Source organism: Barbus barbus, assembly GCF_936440315.1.
Source record: "Barbus barbus genome assembly, chromosome: 49".
Taxonomy (NCBI): domain Eukaryota; kingdom Metazoa; phylum Chordata; class Actinopteri; order Cypriniformes; family Cyprinidae; genus Barbus; species Barbus barbus.
In genome coordinates, this window is record NC_136727.1 from 9,396,630 (window position 1) to 9,414,674 (window position 18,045).

The window sequence follows — 18,045 nt, forward strand, 5'->3', positions numbered from 1 at the left end:
TGTTTGGTTTATTTTTTTCTTTCCATCGATCTATTCACTGAAATAACCATATATGGCTTGAGAGCCTTTCCGAACAGACTGTGGAAAATCAGTCGAGCAAAACGCACGCAACCCATAGCAACGCCTCAGATTGACAGATATAAAAATAAACAGGAATTTTCCTACTTTTGAGCGATTAGTTACCCTTTGTGCACATTGTCATGTTAATTATAATTCAAATGCATTTTGTTTTATTGACTACAATATTATTGCTATTTGTCACTTTTGAATAATTTTGAAAAAGGGCAGGGGCTTGAGCCCCCAAAGCCCCCCCCCTTCTGCACGTGCCTGGAATCCATGATGCCATGTGTCTAAACTAAACAAGATGTCCAGGACCTCCAGCAGAAATATAGGCCCACAACATCACAAATACAGCAGTATATTTCATTGTACACATGGGGTACTTTTTATCCCTGTGTTCACCAAACCCATCTTGAGTGTTTGCTGCTAAAAAACTCATTTTTTAGTTTAGAATATACTTCAGAGATATTTTACTCATAAAAATTTCTAGGGGTGCCAATAATTGTGTCCAACGTGTATTTGAGAAAAACATTTTTCATAATGATATTTCCCCCCATTTTAAATTCTTATTATCCAATGAAAGGTTAGACTTTTGTGAATTTTTTTAATAAAAGATCAAAAGGATTACCAATGCAGATTAATTTTCACAGCCTTCTTTGATCATATTTACCAAGGGTGCCGATATTTTTATTTCAAACAATATACTATTAATACCACTGGCATAATAGTATATAATACCACTGGAATTAATAGTTTATAATACAGTATCTATCTATACGCAAAATTGAATAATTTTACTGAAAATTATAAAATAATTTTATAATGAACAAATGATTAAATATTTATTATATGGAATTTTCTTTAAAAATATTAACATTTATTGTTTATTTCAAATATATATTATTCATACAACTGGCTCCAAATTCAAGTGATGTTTTGAATTTTTGCACAATTTATCATTTTATAATTTAAAACACCACTTTAATATTTTTACTGAAAATTAGATGTGAATAATAAAGACATACATATAATAATTAAAAATGTTTATTTTAAAGTGTCCTCGTTACGGTGTAATTAAGTAATGAGTAATATCAATTAACACTTAAAGGCAAGGTTTGGTTTAGGGTTAGTTGCATGTAATTATGCAGAATTTACTGTAATTACAATAGAAAGTAACAAGGATGCTGTAAAATAAAGTGTTACCAAATCATAAATAAATCAGCTTTAGTATAATTTTATGCAAAATGGACTTGAAAATAATTATAATTTAACTGTTTTTGAAATCATACCATTTCGGTCTCATATCGGTCTGCCACTACACCAGACGCAAACAATCTTGATTTGACATACAGGTAGTTATAGGTAAAGTTTGGATACTATTATTTCTTTGAGATAAAGGGTTACACAATATATATTTCAATTTTATGTAGAGTTCTATCCCATGCTAATGTTTAGTATGATCTGGGAAAGGATCTAACCAGTTGGTCTACTCTTGTGTTTCTTCGTGAGAGTTACTTCTGTAGATCAATCTTGAACACACAAACTGGAGTAAATGTGAACGTGAAAATTAGATTAGATTAGATCACTGGGACCAACAGCTACATGAAGAGTGAACCTTTTCAATACCAGGCGGAAAAATATTGGCGAACACGTCCTCTGTCACCTGAAATCCGCTGACTCTCAGTTTCTCCCTCCAGAAAAGCAGGATTACTTCAAATGGCTTTCGTTTGAAAAAGTGCTGGACAGGAGCTCTTCTGAGGTGGGACGGGTGGGTCAGTGAGGGACCACTTCCTTTATGGAGGCGAGGGCGGAATGGATGCGGACGTGCAGCCTGTTCTCGAAGTCGTACCCGGTGTAGTTCTCCTGCAAGCAGAGGTAGTCACCATCTCAAATCAACTACTGATGCATTCAAGATACTAAATCACTGAAGTCTTACCTTGGCCTGAAGCAGCAATGAGCTTCCTTTACTCAGGGTCTTAGGAGGGAAAAAGATGAAATAAATTTAAAGGATAAAAAAAAAAACAAGTATTAAAACAATTTGCTTAAGAAATAATAGTTTTAAAAAAAGTCCAATAAATAGATTTAATAAACACAAATGACCAATATCAGTCTTTTACTATAGTTGGTACTATATTTTATGAAAATATTAAAAATGATATAGTATGTATAAACTAAAAGCTTAAGTCCTAATAACTACGTATAATTTATATTACTTTTTTTATTTTATTTTTTATTCACAAATTAGTCAATTTTAGTGCTGGGTTAATAAAGGTTTTTGTTTATATAATATACAGGTACATCTCAAAAAATTTGATGAATCGTGAAAAAGGTCAATATTTTTTGTCACTCATTTCAGAAAGTGAAACCCATATATTATATAGATTCATTACACATAGAGTGAAATATTTCAAGCCTTTATTTCTTGAAATGTTGATGATTATGGCTTACAGGTAATGAAAACCAAAAATTCAGTGTCTCAGAAAATTAGAATATTACATAAGATCAATAAAAAAGAATGTTTTAAACAGAAATATCAGGCTTCTGAAAAGTATGTTCATTTCTATGCACTCAATACTTGGCTGGGCCTCCTTTTGCATGAATTACTGCATCAATGCGGCGTGGCATGGAGGCAATCAGCCTGTGGCACTGCTCAGGTGTAATGGAAGCCCAGGTTGCTTTGATAGCGGCATTCAGGTCATCTGCATTATTGGGTCTGGTGTCTCTCATCTTCCTCTTGACAATACTCCAGATTCTCTATGGGGTTCAGGTCAGGCGAGTTTGCTGGCCAATCAAGCACAGTAACACCATGGTCATTGAACCAGCTTTTGGTACCTTTGGCAGTGTGGGCAGGTGCCAAGTCCTGCTGGAAAATGAAATCAGCATCTCCATAAAGCGTGTCAGCAGAAGGAAGCATGAAGTGCTCTAAAATGTCCTGGTCGATGGCTGCGTTGACTGTGGACTTCAGAAAACACGGTGGACCAACACCAGCAGATGACATGGCAGCCCAAATCATCACTGACTGTGGAAACTTCACACTGGACTTCAAGCAACATGGATTCTGTGCCTCTCCACTCTTTCTCCAGACTCCAGACATTGATTTCCAAATGAAATGCAAAATTTACTTTCATCTGAAAAGAGGACTTTGGACCACTGAGCACCAGTCCAGTTCTTTTCCTACACAGCCCAGGTAAGATGCTTCTGACGTTGTCTCTGGTTCAGAAGTGGCTTGGTAGCCCTTTTCCTGAAGACGTCTGAGCGTGGTGACTCTTGATGCACTGACTCCAGCTTCAGTCTACTCCTTGTGAAGCTCTCCCAAGTGTTTGAATCAGCTCTGCTTGACAGTATTCTCAAGCTTGCGGTCATCCCTGTTGCTTGTGCACCTTTTCCTACCAAAATTACCCGAAAGATACCCGAAATTTCTACTGTAGGGATGGTCATTAATTGAAACTCAAATGTAAATATTTTAATATTTTGAGATACTGATTTTTTACTTTCATGAGCTGTAAGCTCTAATCATCAAAATTAAAACAAAAAACATTTGAAATGTTTTACTTTACATGCAATGAATCTAAAATATATGAAATGTTCACTTTTTGAAATAAGTTACAAGAAAAAACAACTTTTTCACAATATTAATTTTTTTTAGATGTACCTGTATGTGTGTGTACTGTGTATATTTATTATGTATACAAAGACACATAGTATATATTTTGAAAATAATTACATGTATATTTATATATAATATAAATTAATTGATATTATATATAAATATATTTAATATATAAACAATTTTTTTCTTAAATATATACTGTATGTGTTTAGTATTTATATATACATAATAAATATAAACAGTACACACATATTATGTAAACAAAAACTTTTATTCTGGATGCGATTAATTGTTGCCCAGCACTAATAAATTATTATACTGAATAATAAATAAATAAAGCTACATCTTAAACTCATAAAAATTATAATTTATAAATATTATTTCTGTGTATATACACATAATAAAAAAAAAATTAATTGGTTGAGTTTGTGTGTATTATATGTTTATATTTAAACTAAATTGGAAACTCATATCATATTTATAAATTATAGTTGCATAGTAGTTTATATTTAGTTTATATAAATATTTTTAGTTTATATTTAGATAGTAGTTTATATATAAATATTTTTATTTATGTTTAAATATAAACTAAAACTTAGTTTATATTTAAAACTCAGAACTATAATAAAAAAAATATAATGATTAGAAAATACTAAATAATAACCATTCATATACGCACCACACTATGATAACGATGTGGTGTTGGGTGTTTTTATTATTAGTAGTAGTAAAGTTTGGTAATTCTATATGTTAATCCTTGTGATGGTATTTTCAGAATAAATTGTATAATACACAATTAAAAAGTTTCTAAAAGACTGTTTGAACTGAAGAATTGGGATTAAAATTAAATCTACTGGCAGCTGATGAATGAATAAATATTGAAATATAGTGTCTTCATATTGAGAATAAAGGGATTGTGAATGTGATTTACCTCAGGTTTAGCCAGTAACACGCAGCCCAGCTCATAGCAGGAATAGGGCTGCACATAGCTGTTATTCAGACGGCCGTATTCATCCTGCGCTGCCAGCTGAAACGACTAGAAACCCAATCAGTATTAAACACAGTATGTGAGAGGATAAACAAGATACACAAATCTGAGCCACACCAATCTGAAACATGTTTTTAATGCGTCATATTCTGCATTTTGTAGCATTTGTGCTCTGAAATCAATTTGTAAACTTTACTTAGAAACTGACATATTGTACTGTTACTGTACCTGTAAGACCTCTACAGGTAAATCACCTTAGTTTGCACACATAAGGAGTTACAACAACCTGATGAGATTGAACAAACCTGAACAGCATCTTTAATATTCCCAAGACATTTCTGAATAGCACCAAGCAGCAGGTGTTTGAGGCCCAGGCTCGACTGCTCATCCAGCCCCTGTAGCACTGAATACAGCATCAAGATCAGGGTTATAATGTGGGAAAAGAGGAGCTCAGAGCTGACCGATAGCACACATTTCATCACACCGCTCTTTACCTTGGTTCATAAGCTGGAGTTTGGAGGAAGAGCAGTTTGGAAGAGCTTTCCATAAGTATAGCACCTCCACAACACCCAGAATGCACAGCTCTCGCGTGAGGGAGACTTTCCTCAGCTTCTCTGCCTTTTTATTAAGGAAAAATAAAAATAATAAAATAAACAGGTTTAGAAATGTAATACGTTTACATTATTAAATGTGAAATAATGATTTTTATATTCAAAATTACAATACAAATTTCTCTATAATTTGTAGTTATGTACATATAAAATAATAGGTAATATTCATAAATTATAGTTATTAGAAAAGGTCTCTTTTTTTAACAAAGTGATAATTTATCATTAATATAAAATGATTAATTGTTTTTGAATTATAAAATTATAACTATGTATTACAAATTATAAAAACCTTTTCTATATTAAATTATATACTATACATTTACTATATAATGTGTACATTATGTATATGCATTTATAAATACACACATACAGTATATATTTTGAAAATATTTACATGTATTTATATGTCTATATTTATATTAATTTAATTTATATTATAAATAAATATTATAAACAACATATTTTTCTGAAATATATACATGCATGTGTGTGTATTTATATATATATACATAAATATACACAGCACACATACATATGTAAACAAAAACTTATTTTGGATGCAATTAATCGTGATTAATCGTTTGACATCACGTGTGTGTGATATAGATAGAGATATATATATATATATATATATATTAGTAGGGATGAACGATATATCGGTATCGGCCAATAAATGTTAATTTTTCTGTTATCGTTATCGAACCGCTAAGAAAATTTGGCTGATATATTAAAGCCGATAAATAATGCATTATTTCCTGCAGAGGCACTTCAGATGCGCTCTGTTCGCCATGATGTTTTTAATTGCTTGAAATATTATTGGAATCCCTTCGAACAGGAAAATACAGTGAAGTGCAACATATATATATAAGTTTTTTCATTCAAAATATGTTTTATTCTATTTAATATTGCAATGGATTTAGACATTTTTGTTTTTACATGATTAATATGTGATTTCCAACATAATTTATGATCAATTATAACACCCAAAAATGTCCATTTCCTCATTATTAATCGTTAGTTTCACTTTGTTGTTACTTTTTTGATTACTAAATATTATAAACTTTGTTTTACTTAAATTCAGTGAAAGTCTGTTATCATCAAACCATTTTTTGAAAACCCTCAATTCTATGGAGGTGTGGGGTCACACATATAAAACCAACTTAAATTCAATATATAAGTTACAAAAGAAAGTTATTAGGATTGTTAAAAAGGTTGATTATTATGAACCTACAAATAAATTTTTAATTTACCTGCATTCAAATTTCTCGATTTAGTTGATCTATATACTTTACAGTTAATGTACAAAGTTTATAATAATTTACTTCCAAATTGTGTTCAGAGGTTGTTCAAAATAAGAGAAAGTCAGTATAATATAAGAGGATTGTATATGTTCGAAAAAGTAAGGGTAAGAACTAATGCAAAAAGTAGGTGTTTATCTGTTAAAGGGGTAAATCTATGGAATAAATGTGATAAGGAACTAAAAGTATGTTATTCACTTTGCTTATTTAAGAAAATGTAAAAAAACAAGGTGAAAAATAATTATATGACTCCGTATAAATAAATTATGGTTGTATTGTTTAAAAGTGTTTATTTTTGTTTTGAATTATGTTTGTACATTTTGGAAAATGTTTTTGTTATATTGTACGTTATATAATATTTTGTTATATTGTATATATATTTTGTGTTATTTAACTTGGTGAAAAGGGTCACCCATTCAGTTAATTATGTATAAAGGGAAGGCATAATAAGCAAGGCTTCTGCCTACTCCTTTTTCAGTAACAATGTATTTTATTTATTTTGTGAAAATTTGTTTGTGAGGACCGGAATAAAATTATTGATTGATTGATTGATTGATACTTCTTTTTCAAAATCATTGATATATTAATAATAATAACCACCACCACTTTTATTTTTATATTATTATTTTTCATCAACAATATGGTTTAATTAAAATAATTTCATTTGCGGTGGCTATTCTGTTTAATTTATCCATGGCACATGATTTAATTTTATTTTTTTAACATGTAACATTAAGTAATGTTGTCCAGCGACTTGTTTGCATTAAGCATTGTTTTATTTATTTGTAAGGCTGCTTTGTGTTTGATTTATGTTGAAGTGTTTAATGGCTTTTAATGGTGAGACTTTTTTTGTAATCAGGCTAAAAAATTATATAAAAATTTGGATTTAGATTTACCGGCCAACATATGGTTATTGGCTTTCATTTATAAAGAATTCTCGGTATCGGCCAAAATTTTCATCTCTGTGCATCCCTAATATATCTATATAGTAGCATTTATAAATTATATTTATTAGTTAAACTTATAGAGAAACAAACTCAATACTTCTAAAAAAATATTAACTTTATCATTAATAAAATTATTATATAAAATATAATAATAACATTATTATTACTAATATAATAGATAAATAAAAATGGTATAGAAATCCCATATTTACAATAGCATAAAAAGTAATTATTTGTATATTATAAATTATTATAACTACAAATTTATATGTATAAATTTGAGTTATTATTAGTTTAATTTAAAATTTGAAATCATAACTGCAAAAAATGTATTATTAATAAATTATTAGATAACTCACTCTTTTCAGTGCAAACTGCTCAATCTGATTGTTCTTGCGTTTAAAAAGCTTCTGGACATCTCGGAAAACAGCTTTGGCTCCCTCTAGATCACCAGAAGCCCCCTGACATACTTTGGGTTGAGATGTAAAAGGTTTTAATAAAACGGTTATTTTAAAGAGACGTTAAAAAGAGTTTGAGAGAGAACATAATCTGACCTCCAGTGAGGTAAGCATAGTAACACTGTGACCATCGAGATTCATTCTTCAGCCGCTCAAAAGACCTGTAAGCATCTTCAAAGTTCATCTCTATCATGCTGCACCAGCCTGCAAATCCAGAACAAATGCAACAATCACACATCATACACTCAGTTATTAATTTTGTCGGAAAGAATACGATTACTGCATACGTTTCTCTAATTACCATGCCAAAATTCAATCAAACTGGACAAAATATTTAATAAATGACTGTACTAAAAAGTAAGACAACTACAGATTTGTACCAATTTCATAGAGGCACACATGTTGAATCTCTCTTTGGTCTGAGGCGAACTCCAGAGCATCCTGAAATGACGCCAGCGCACTGTTGATTTGGCACTGAAAAAAATATAAAAATACATTTTATATATATATATATATATATATATATATAAGTAAAAATAAATAGCATAGTTTGCTACATAGCATAAGTTTACTGATTTTTTTATAAGAAATGTATTTTTACGTATATAGTTTTATAAATTGTATTTTTTGTAATTTATATACAAATCATTTGTGTGTGTGTTTGTGTGTGTTTATATAAAATCAAAATATTTAGACATTTATTGAATCAATAATTTGAATTTAAATAAATAGACTAAATTTATAAATGTTATTTATTTATGTTTTAATAATTATTAATAGTCACAAATATAGTAATTTAGTTATAATAAGCACAATTTATAAACTTTACATTATTTACATACATAAATTCATATATTTTTTTATTATATATAAATAGTAAAAATACATAGCATAGTTTGTTACATAGCATAAGTTTACTGATTTTTTTATAAGAAATTTATTTTTACATATATAGTTTTAGAAATAAATTGTATTTTTTGTAATTTATTATATACAAATCATTTGTGTGTGTGTATATATATATATTATATATATATATATATATATATATATATATATATATATATATATGTGTGTGTGTGTGTGTGTGTGTATGTTTATATAAAATCTAAATATTTAGAAATTTATTGGATCAATATGTTGAATTTAAATAAATAGACTAAATTTATAAATGTTATTTATTTATGTTTTAATAATTAGTCACAAATATAGTTTATATAGTAATTTAGTTATAATAAGCACAATTTATAAACATTATATTATTTACATATACATACATAAATTATTCATATATAATTATAATAAATATATAACATATTGCAATAATCATTGTTCTTATGCTATTGTAATATTTGAGTATACAAGAGTTTATTAAAATCTTACACATATATATATATATATATATATATATATATATATATATATATATATATATATATATATTTATATATACACACAGACACACACAAATAATGAATTGTAATAAATAGTTTATATTGTAATTTTTTTATTATAAGTGTTGAATAAAATTTTATTATAATTATTAAATTGTAATATATCATCTATTCTTTTTTTCCTTTCTCATGTTCCTGTGCTCTGATTTAAGTCCTGTATGATATCCAACATGACATTTGTTTTTCTCTAGTGTAATATAAATTACACATTGTAGTCGGTGTATAATTTGTATCGGAGATTATTGATATTAATGATTGGTTTTGAATGCCTTCCATTGCGTCTAACACACTCACTACATGAAGATAGTCATTGTGGTGGTTGCATAGTAATTAAATGTCAGTGAAGCATAAACCGCACTATTATTTCAATGATTTAATCATGCCAGTCGATTATCAAGCACTAAGCATCTGCTCTGGTTTCATAATCTCTGATGTGAAATCCCTACATACCCACCTCTAATCTCTGCACCCGTCCCTTGAAGAAGATGAAGAGAGAGGAGTTTGGGTAAACCATCGCCTTCTTCTGCAGAATGGCTTTGGCCTCCAGGAGCCCGGCAAGCGAGTCAGAGCCGTCCAGAGCAAAGAAGGGCTGCACCACGGTGTGGTACCACAGAAGAGCCAAACTGAGAGAGAAACGAGAGAAAAGAAGGCAAAGAAACATATAATAACACAGTTTGCATGTTTATTAGTTGTGTTTGGTTATTAATTTATTTATTACTTGCTGTGCACAAACTGCTACAGCAGCACCGATTTAACAAAAAAAAAAGCAGCATCTTTTCATCTGAAGAACAAATTGGGTACGTTTTGTCCCGGGCTGGATTAAGTATGCTTAAATTCATCTCTATTATTAGAGCTGCGGCGCAATCTGTCAGCCTCTGGCAAGCAACTGCCGAGAACAATGTGTCCAAAGAGAGCTGAAAGAATGGTTGCGAACTATGTCGTTAAAGAAAAATCTCTGAAATGATCAAAATGGACTAGATATTTATATTTTATGAAGAAAATATGAATGGTATTTGAAAGTACTAAATTTGCCATAATGTTAGAATGCTCTGGGTGGTTGCTAGGCTGTTGCTAAGGTGTTCTGGCGGTTGCTAGGTGGTTGATAAGGTGTTATGTTGCAATAATGCTAGGGATGGTTTCCAGGGTGTTGCTATGTGGTACTACATTGTTCAGCTCTTACTAGAGCGTTCTGGCTGGTTACTAGGCTGTTGATAAGGCGTTATGGATGGTCTCGATGCCAATAAAAGTTGCTATGTGGTAGCTAGATTGTTTGGGTGGTTGCTAAGCTGTTGCTAGGATGCTCTGGTTGGTTGCTAGGCTCTTGTGGATTGTTTCCAGGGAGTTGGTAAGATTGTTTGGCTCTTGCTATAAGTGTTATTTCTGTTCTGTTTTAGTTTCTAGGTTGTTGATATGTTATTATAGATGGTCTCACTGCTAATAATGCTAGGGTGTTGTGGATGGTTGCTAGGTGGTTTCTCCATGATAGACCTCTCCAAATATGGCTCAAATTCAAACTCAAAGTGTTTTTTCCCCCAGCTATTTTAGAAGTCTGACGATCAGGGGATATTCTCATTGCGTTATCGCTCTAAATTACTCGCGAGATGTTTTTCAAGTCACTTGTGTGAATACAATCATCGCATAATGCTCTCCTTCATTTTCTGATACAACTAAAGGTGTCAATAAGCTCTTCACTGATTGGCTTGCACCACAACGCGTCATACGAATTTTCCACTCGAGTTGACATTTTTCAACTTGCACGGAAGACGCGATTGAGGCGTATATTGCTTGTTCGAGGCAATCGCGTCATTCGCATCTATTCACATCTTTGCGTTGACTTTGTATGTAATTTACTCGCGCAAATAATTAAATTAGCTTTTGGTGTGCACACACCATTAGTCTAAACAAGCTTGCAACTGAACAGTTTTGCATATGAAAAATTCCCACTCACCGCGGGATTCGAACCCGCAACCTTGTGATTTAAAAGCCTAAAGCTCTACTAATTGAGCAAGCAGAGCAAAATGCACATTTTCCTATTCTGTGGTAGCATTTGCTTGCATATCCTCACATGACCTTTCCATCTAATGCCCTTTATCTCTAATTGTGACCTTTCAGATGCCATCAATTATGTAACCCCAGTGTGAAACCAGTTAGACATGTGACAGTGTGTGTTCGAACATCAGCAGTGATGGGTTTTCTTCTGACATATCAGCGCTATGACGTATGACATTTCTGCAAATGCTAATAATTTAGCCTAAGCTAATGAGAAATGCATGCCAAATACTGGATTGACGTGCGAGAAACACAAAAAAAAACGTCATCTTACGTGGCGAGCGGCGCCTTCATATCCTTGCTCTCGCTGGCATATGCTAATGAGGCGAGACCTTGGTGACGGTCTCCAGGGAAGCCCAGCAGGTTGACGATCTTGAGCAGGTGTGGAGGCACCATCGAAATACACAAGTGAAAGAGCCCATAGCCGAAGCTGACCGAACCCTTCAGGCGGTCCAGAACCTCTTCCGTCACCCGGACGCCACTCTCGGCTGAGGTGTTGTGGTTGGCCTGATCGGAGGCCAGCGCCCCCTGCTGGTCGGAGGAGCGGCGCCGACAGGCTTCCTGCAGCTGGCTGATGTCACTGTAGCATTTGTTGTACATTTTCCAGGCCTTGCGGAGGATCCAGCCTCCTTTGATGTATGCTGAGGAGCGACAGGTCATAATGATGTTAAATGAAAGAAAATGTTAAAACTAGCATGATTGAGTCTTTTAATATTTTTAATGACAACCTGAAACATTTGAAATAATCCAAACGTGTGTACACTTCAAATAATAAAGTAAAAAATATATTACTATTAATATATAAAATATAGTAACTCTCAAATACAAATATAAAATTAAAGGAATTCTATTATATACAATAAAAATGAAAAGCAAATAAAAACAATTAAATAATTGAATAATTAGGCCTTTTAATATTTTTAGTGACAAGCTAAAAAAAATGAATAATCCAAATTTGTGCAAACTTAAAGTAATTTAAAAAAAAATTAAATTCAAATGTTAAAAAATATAAATTAAAATTACTTTTCAAATAAAAATATAAAATTAAAGAAATTCACATATACAATAAAATAACAAAAATAATTAAATGCATGATTGTGTCTTTCAATATTTTTGGTGGCATGGAATCATTTTAAAAAATCCAAAATTTGTATACACTTTAATAAAAAAATCAATGTAAAAAAAATAATAATTTTATTAATATTAATATTTCAATAAAAATATTAAATTACAAATTCAGTTATACACAAATTTAAAACAAATAAAAACAATAAAAATAACTGCATGATTAATCCTTTTATTATTTTGGTGAGAAGCTGAATAATTTTTAATAATCCAAATTTGTGTATACCTACAGTAATAAAAACGTAAAAATAATCTTAATTTTAATAATTTTATTAATACTAAATGCATTATGCTTATTTTATTATTAATTAATAATTTAAACTACAAATATAAAATTAAAGAATTAAATCATATTAAAAAAGTTAATTAAAATTAATAAGATAAAATACAATAATAATGATAAAATAAAAAATAAAATGAGAAAATCTAAAATTAATAAAAATAAAAATTACACTACTTAATGTTTTGTGGAATATTTTTTTAAAAAGTAAACATGACCTCACACCTGAACTTCTCTCCCCTCTAATATTTAATAATAATAATAATAATATCATAATAATATCAAGTTTGTTTATTCCCCCCAACACAGTGGCATGCAAATGACGCATATAAAGTTTCAAGCTGGTTTGTAAACCATAAACGTGGAATGCACCTGATAGTTCCTGTTTGACGAAGGACAGCACGGCGAGATAAACCTGGCAGTCGGCCACGATGATCTGTCTCTGAAGACGATCCACAATCTCCACTCCTGATCTCGAGTCCATCTGGGGCAAAGATTAAAACCAAGTCGTTGATGTGAAGAATCTGGCACACAGATTCAGTGCGTCCTGCTGCCACACACTCCTACAAACAAACTCACGCTCTTCTTGATTTTGTTGCGGATGGTCTCGATGACGCCGGCGTTGTCGCTCTCGCAAAGCTTTTCAGTAGTTCTCAGGTCATCGCTGGCCATCTGCATTTTTTCCTCCTCGAATGTCATCATGGCATTCTATGATCACACGAATATTAGGGCTGCACGATATTGGAAAAGCCTCACATTGTTTTGACATATATATATATATATATATATATATATATATATATATATATATATAGAAAACCGATATAAACCGATGTAAACTTTTGAACGGGGTCATTTTTATAAATTCAACTATTATTTTCTCTTGTGGACTACATGTAAACATTTTTTATGTGAAATATCTTATTCAGGTCAGTACTACATAAACAATAACATGTATAATCCCTCTTATTTTGGTAAAATAATTAACATTTTGCATATTCTGAAGGGCATGTAAACTTTTGACCTCACAACTGTACCTTTATAGTTACTGAATATACCTGTATATTTACTTCTATTCATTTAGCACATGCTTTAGTAAACCAACAGTTTCACACATGAAAAAATTCCTGTGTAGCACAGGATTCGAACCCACAACCATATGATTAAAAGTCTACAGCTCTACTGACTGAGCTAGCTGAGCAAAACATTCATTTCAACATTCATACTAAAAGTGAACAAACACATATTTAAATGAGCATGTTCCTCAATAGATATCCTTTCCGTAACAGTAAAACCTTCATAAAACATGGCAAAAAATGGTAATATGATTGAAGGAAGTCAGATGCAAAATACGGAACAGACAGAAAACTAAATATTCCCAGCACTAAAGGCACTATGAGCCTTTCATACTCAACAATGGCTATCGTTGTTGCACAATGTAATTATATATCTTCTATATTACACCATATTCTTATAGTATAAGGTGTCTATTATTAGCTAAAGCTAAACCATGGCAACTACACTAGTGCCCAACAATAACCCAGATGCTTCTGAAGGTCTTTTGGTGAAGTAAGCCCTCTATGTTGGAGAAACATTAGTGCTGAATACCATTTCTTATACCACAAATCCCTCCTCTGCTGTCTGAATTCCCGCCGAGGGCCCAAACAACATCATAGTGACATCACAATTCACATCCAGGGGCACCGGGTTTGACATAAGAGGTTGTGACAAGGTCTGTTCCTCAACTTTTGATGAGAAACTCAGGCTGCATTTGGACAGTATTCTGCATGCTGCACAGCTTAAACTGAACACCTCCTACTATTTTTTAAAATAGAATGTGAAACAGTACTTATTACACAAGAATAAACAGTTTGCCTTCTGGGTATTCCATGCATACTAGACACTGACAACATACTGTATGCTGCAGAAATAGTGTGCTATGTGCTGATCCACACATTACTGTTATTACATTAAGGGCATTAAATAAAATACATTTTCACTTCATGGAAAAAAAAATATCCTTTGAATATAAGATCATTTAAAATGAATAAATAAAATGAGTAACAATAAAATAAAACTTCCCTTAAAAATCCTATAAAAAAATAATAATTTAAAATTATCCAATATTTCACTTCAGGGAATAAGTATCCTTTAAAAATGTAGAATAAATCTAAAAATATACATTTTGTAGAATTTTATTTTGCTTTTTTTTCAATTTATTCTGCATTTTTAAAGGATAATTTTCCCTGAAGTGAAATTTTATTTTATTGTTTATTTTATAGGAGAATAGCAAATGTTTTTTAAATTTTATTCTACATTTAAAAAAAAAACAAATGTTGTGAAATTGTATTTCATAGGAGAATATCCATTTTGTAAAAATAATTTTTCCAGAAGTTAAATTTTATTTTTTATTACTTATTTTATTTATTTTATTTGTTTGTTTATTTATTTATAAAATAAAATAACCATAAAATAAAAATTCACTTTAGGGAAATAAATATTCTATTAAATATAATTAAAATGTAGAATGAAAAAAAAAATACTTGCTATTCTTCTATTAAATGAAAAATAAATAAATAAATAAAAATACAACTTTAATATTATAAACAATATTCTATAAAAATGTAGAACAACATTTTAAAAATGGCTATTCTGTAAAAAACACTTGCTATTCTCCTATAAAATAAAATACAAAATAAATATGAAATCAAAATAAAACAATCCCTTGAGAGAAATCACTTACAAAAATGTAGAAAATGATTTGCTATTATAAACATCTCTATTCCGTCTCTTTCTCGCTAGTATTTGACTTCCTGTCGTCTCACTCCTATTAATGGCTGGGATGAAATGAGAGCAGCGCTGCAGGAAACAGGACTGCGGCTGGAGTGCGAACGAGAGCATTTGCTGACTGTGTCACATACAGTAACACAGATAACAGAGATGGACTAGAAATGATGAGCTGATGTCAAACTAATAACACAAGAAAACCACCTTGGGCTACCCAGCTGATGTTACCACTACAGCCATGTGTGTTGTTTTTCCCAGCATGTCTCTGTTAAACAACAGTTTACTTGGTCCAAAAATAAAGTTCTGCCGGGTAGCGGTATAAAAATGAGCTAGGTGGCTTATGTTGTGGGCAAGTACAGACGTAGATTCAAACCCTAAAGGAGTTTTATGAACTGCAAACGCACTTTCAGTTCAACTGCTCCTGTATCAAACATACTGGAAGCACTAACTAAAAACTATTTAACTGAGTTCACTTACCAAGAAACTGACAAAACTGGCGCCGAAGCTCATCAGTGGACTGTGGGTCCTGCGGACAGAACAGGGAATCATGGGATACGGCACTATGACACAAGTTTAGCCTCTGAAAAAGCATAATATTCCAGAAAAAAATGTGTGTACACACATATATATTAAAAATAAAATAAATACAGCTTTGTGAATGATTTATACCTCTGTGCATGCCTGCTCATAAGATTATATTTCGCATTAAACAAGGAATTATCCACAAATAAAGCCAAAGCGCTAAGCTCCTAATAGCATTAAACTTAATATCCATGAATATCTGTAGCCTTAAGAATGTCTTAAGTAGCGGTTTCTTCTGATATATAAATCCTCAGGCTTCATATAGGAATCTGTAACATGTTTCTTCAGTTTAATGCAATATGTCATTTTAATTACTATTAGTCATCTGTAACTCAAGTCAAAATGATACCAAAAAACTAAATTAAGACTTTCCACTGGATTTTCCTCTATTTATCTCTCTAATCACATATAATGCATAATATAATCTCTTAATAGGATGATTATTGTGCACAGTTTGCACCCATGCCTAGGGCTACATGGACCAGGCAAACAGCCATTCATCTATGCACCCATCATTATAATTATTTATGATCTCACGAGAAGAAGTTATATGTTAGTTCATCTGCAAACCAACATTTTGTCCTAAAATAGCAAGCACTCAAGTAATCCTAATTCATTACAAATAAATAAATAAATAAATGTGACCCTGGACCACAAAGCCAGTCTTAAGTCGCATGCGTATATTTGTAGCAATGGCCAACAAGACATTGTGTGGGTCAAAATTATTTTTATTTTATGCTAAAAATCATTAGGATATTAAGTTATATTAATAGTGATATTTAGTAAATTTCCTACAGTAAATATATAAAAACTTCATTTTTGATTAGTAGGCTAATATGCATTGCTAAGAACAACTTTAAATGTGATTTCTCAATATTTTGATTTTTTTGCACCCTCAGATTCCAAATAATTGTATCTCAGCCAAATATTGTCCACTAACAAACCACACATCAATGGAAAGCTTATTTATTCAGCTTTCAGATGATGTATAAATCTCAATTTCAAAAAATTGACCCTTATGACCCTTATAAAATATAAATTTTAATGTACTGAGACACATTCCAAATTATGGCAAAAGAAACAGAAAATAAGTAACGTTAGTAAATAAAGGAAGATTTGACTTTGTTATTGCATGTTATGCAACACACACTTATATTAATTATATCCGAGGAAAACGAGATTACTATATATATTTCAAATTGTATTGAGGCATATAATGGTAATATAGATAGAAATGAATAGAAATAAAAGCAGCAAAGCCAATTTATGCAAACAAAAACCCCATTTTATAATATACATCATTGTAAAATCATAGATACCGGTATCTCCTGAAGAGCTCGTCGCTTTCTTTGAAGCCATTATTGAGCAGCATATTGATGCCTTGAAACGCCAGCTCGGCATCATCTATCTGCTCGGCTTTCTCTTCAACCTGCTGCTGCGGGGAATCAGGGCCTGCCATCCTCTCTGTTTACTCCTTTATGCGACAAAAACTCGTTCTTCTGTAAATAAACCGCAGGAATAAACAACCACCGGCACGGCGTCGTGCAGCGCGAAATAAAATGATCTTTCCCTCACCAACGCACAGCAGACCACTGGAGAAAATCGTCTGGATATAGTTTGATCCCTTCCGTGTCCGATCTGCGGTGCTAAGATGTTTTTAGATCCGCAATCGTCCCCTCCATCAGGCCGCCGTGAGCTATGAAATATCAGCTGGTTGTTTGCATTTTAACAGCGCGTTACAACAGAGAAGAGGCGTTATTGTCCCGTTTCTGCTTGTCTTTCACTCCCCTGAGCTG

At 31.5% G+C, this 18,045-nt stretch overlaps 1 protein-coding gene across 1 annotated transcript; it reads right to left on the reverse strand.

Annotated features, from left to right (window-relative positions):
• Nucleotides 1-1,124: 1,124 nt before the first annotated feature.
• Nucleotides 1,125-17,888, reverse strand: LOC306867180 (tetratricopeptide repeat protein 39C). Its single transcript, XM_079412756.1, has 15 exons — nt 17,825-17,888; nt 17,569-17,748; nt 16,145-16,193; nt 13,460-13,588; nt 13,253-13,364; nt 11,750-12,116; nt 9,881-10,049; nt 8,353-8,446; nt 8,069-8,176; nt 7,874-7,983; nt 5,153-5,276; nt 4,964-5,061; nt 4,602-4,706; nt 1,997-2,035; nt 1,125-1,923 (listed from the first exon to the last, which is right to left on the reverse strand). The coding sequence occupies exons 2-15, from the start codon at nt 17,706-17,708 to the stop codon at nt 1,834-1,836; spliced, it is 1,734 nt and encodes a 577-aa protein (XP_079268882.1). The 5' UTR covers nt 17,709-17,748; nt 17,825-17,888; the 3' UTR covers nt 1,125-1,833.
• Nucleotides 17,889-18,045: the final 157 nt, after the last annotated feature.

Coding starts and splice junctions, on each gene's coding strand:
- LOC306867180 (XM_079412756.1), bottom strand. CDS start 17,708: ATGGCAGGCCCTGATTCCCCGCAGCAGCAGGTTGAAGAGAAAGCCGAG. Junction 12,117..13,252: donor CGTCAAACAGGAACTATCAG/GTGCATTCCACG, acceptor GTCGCTCCTCAG/CATACATCAAAGGAGGCTGG. Junction 1,924..1,996: donor CATTGCTGCTTCAGGCCAAG/GTAAGACTTCAG, acceptor CTCTGCTTGCAG/GAGAACTACACCGGGTACGA.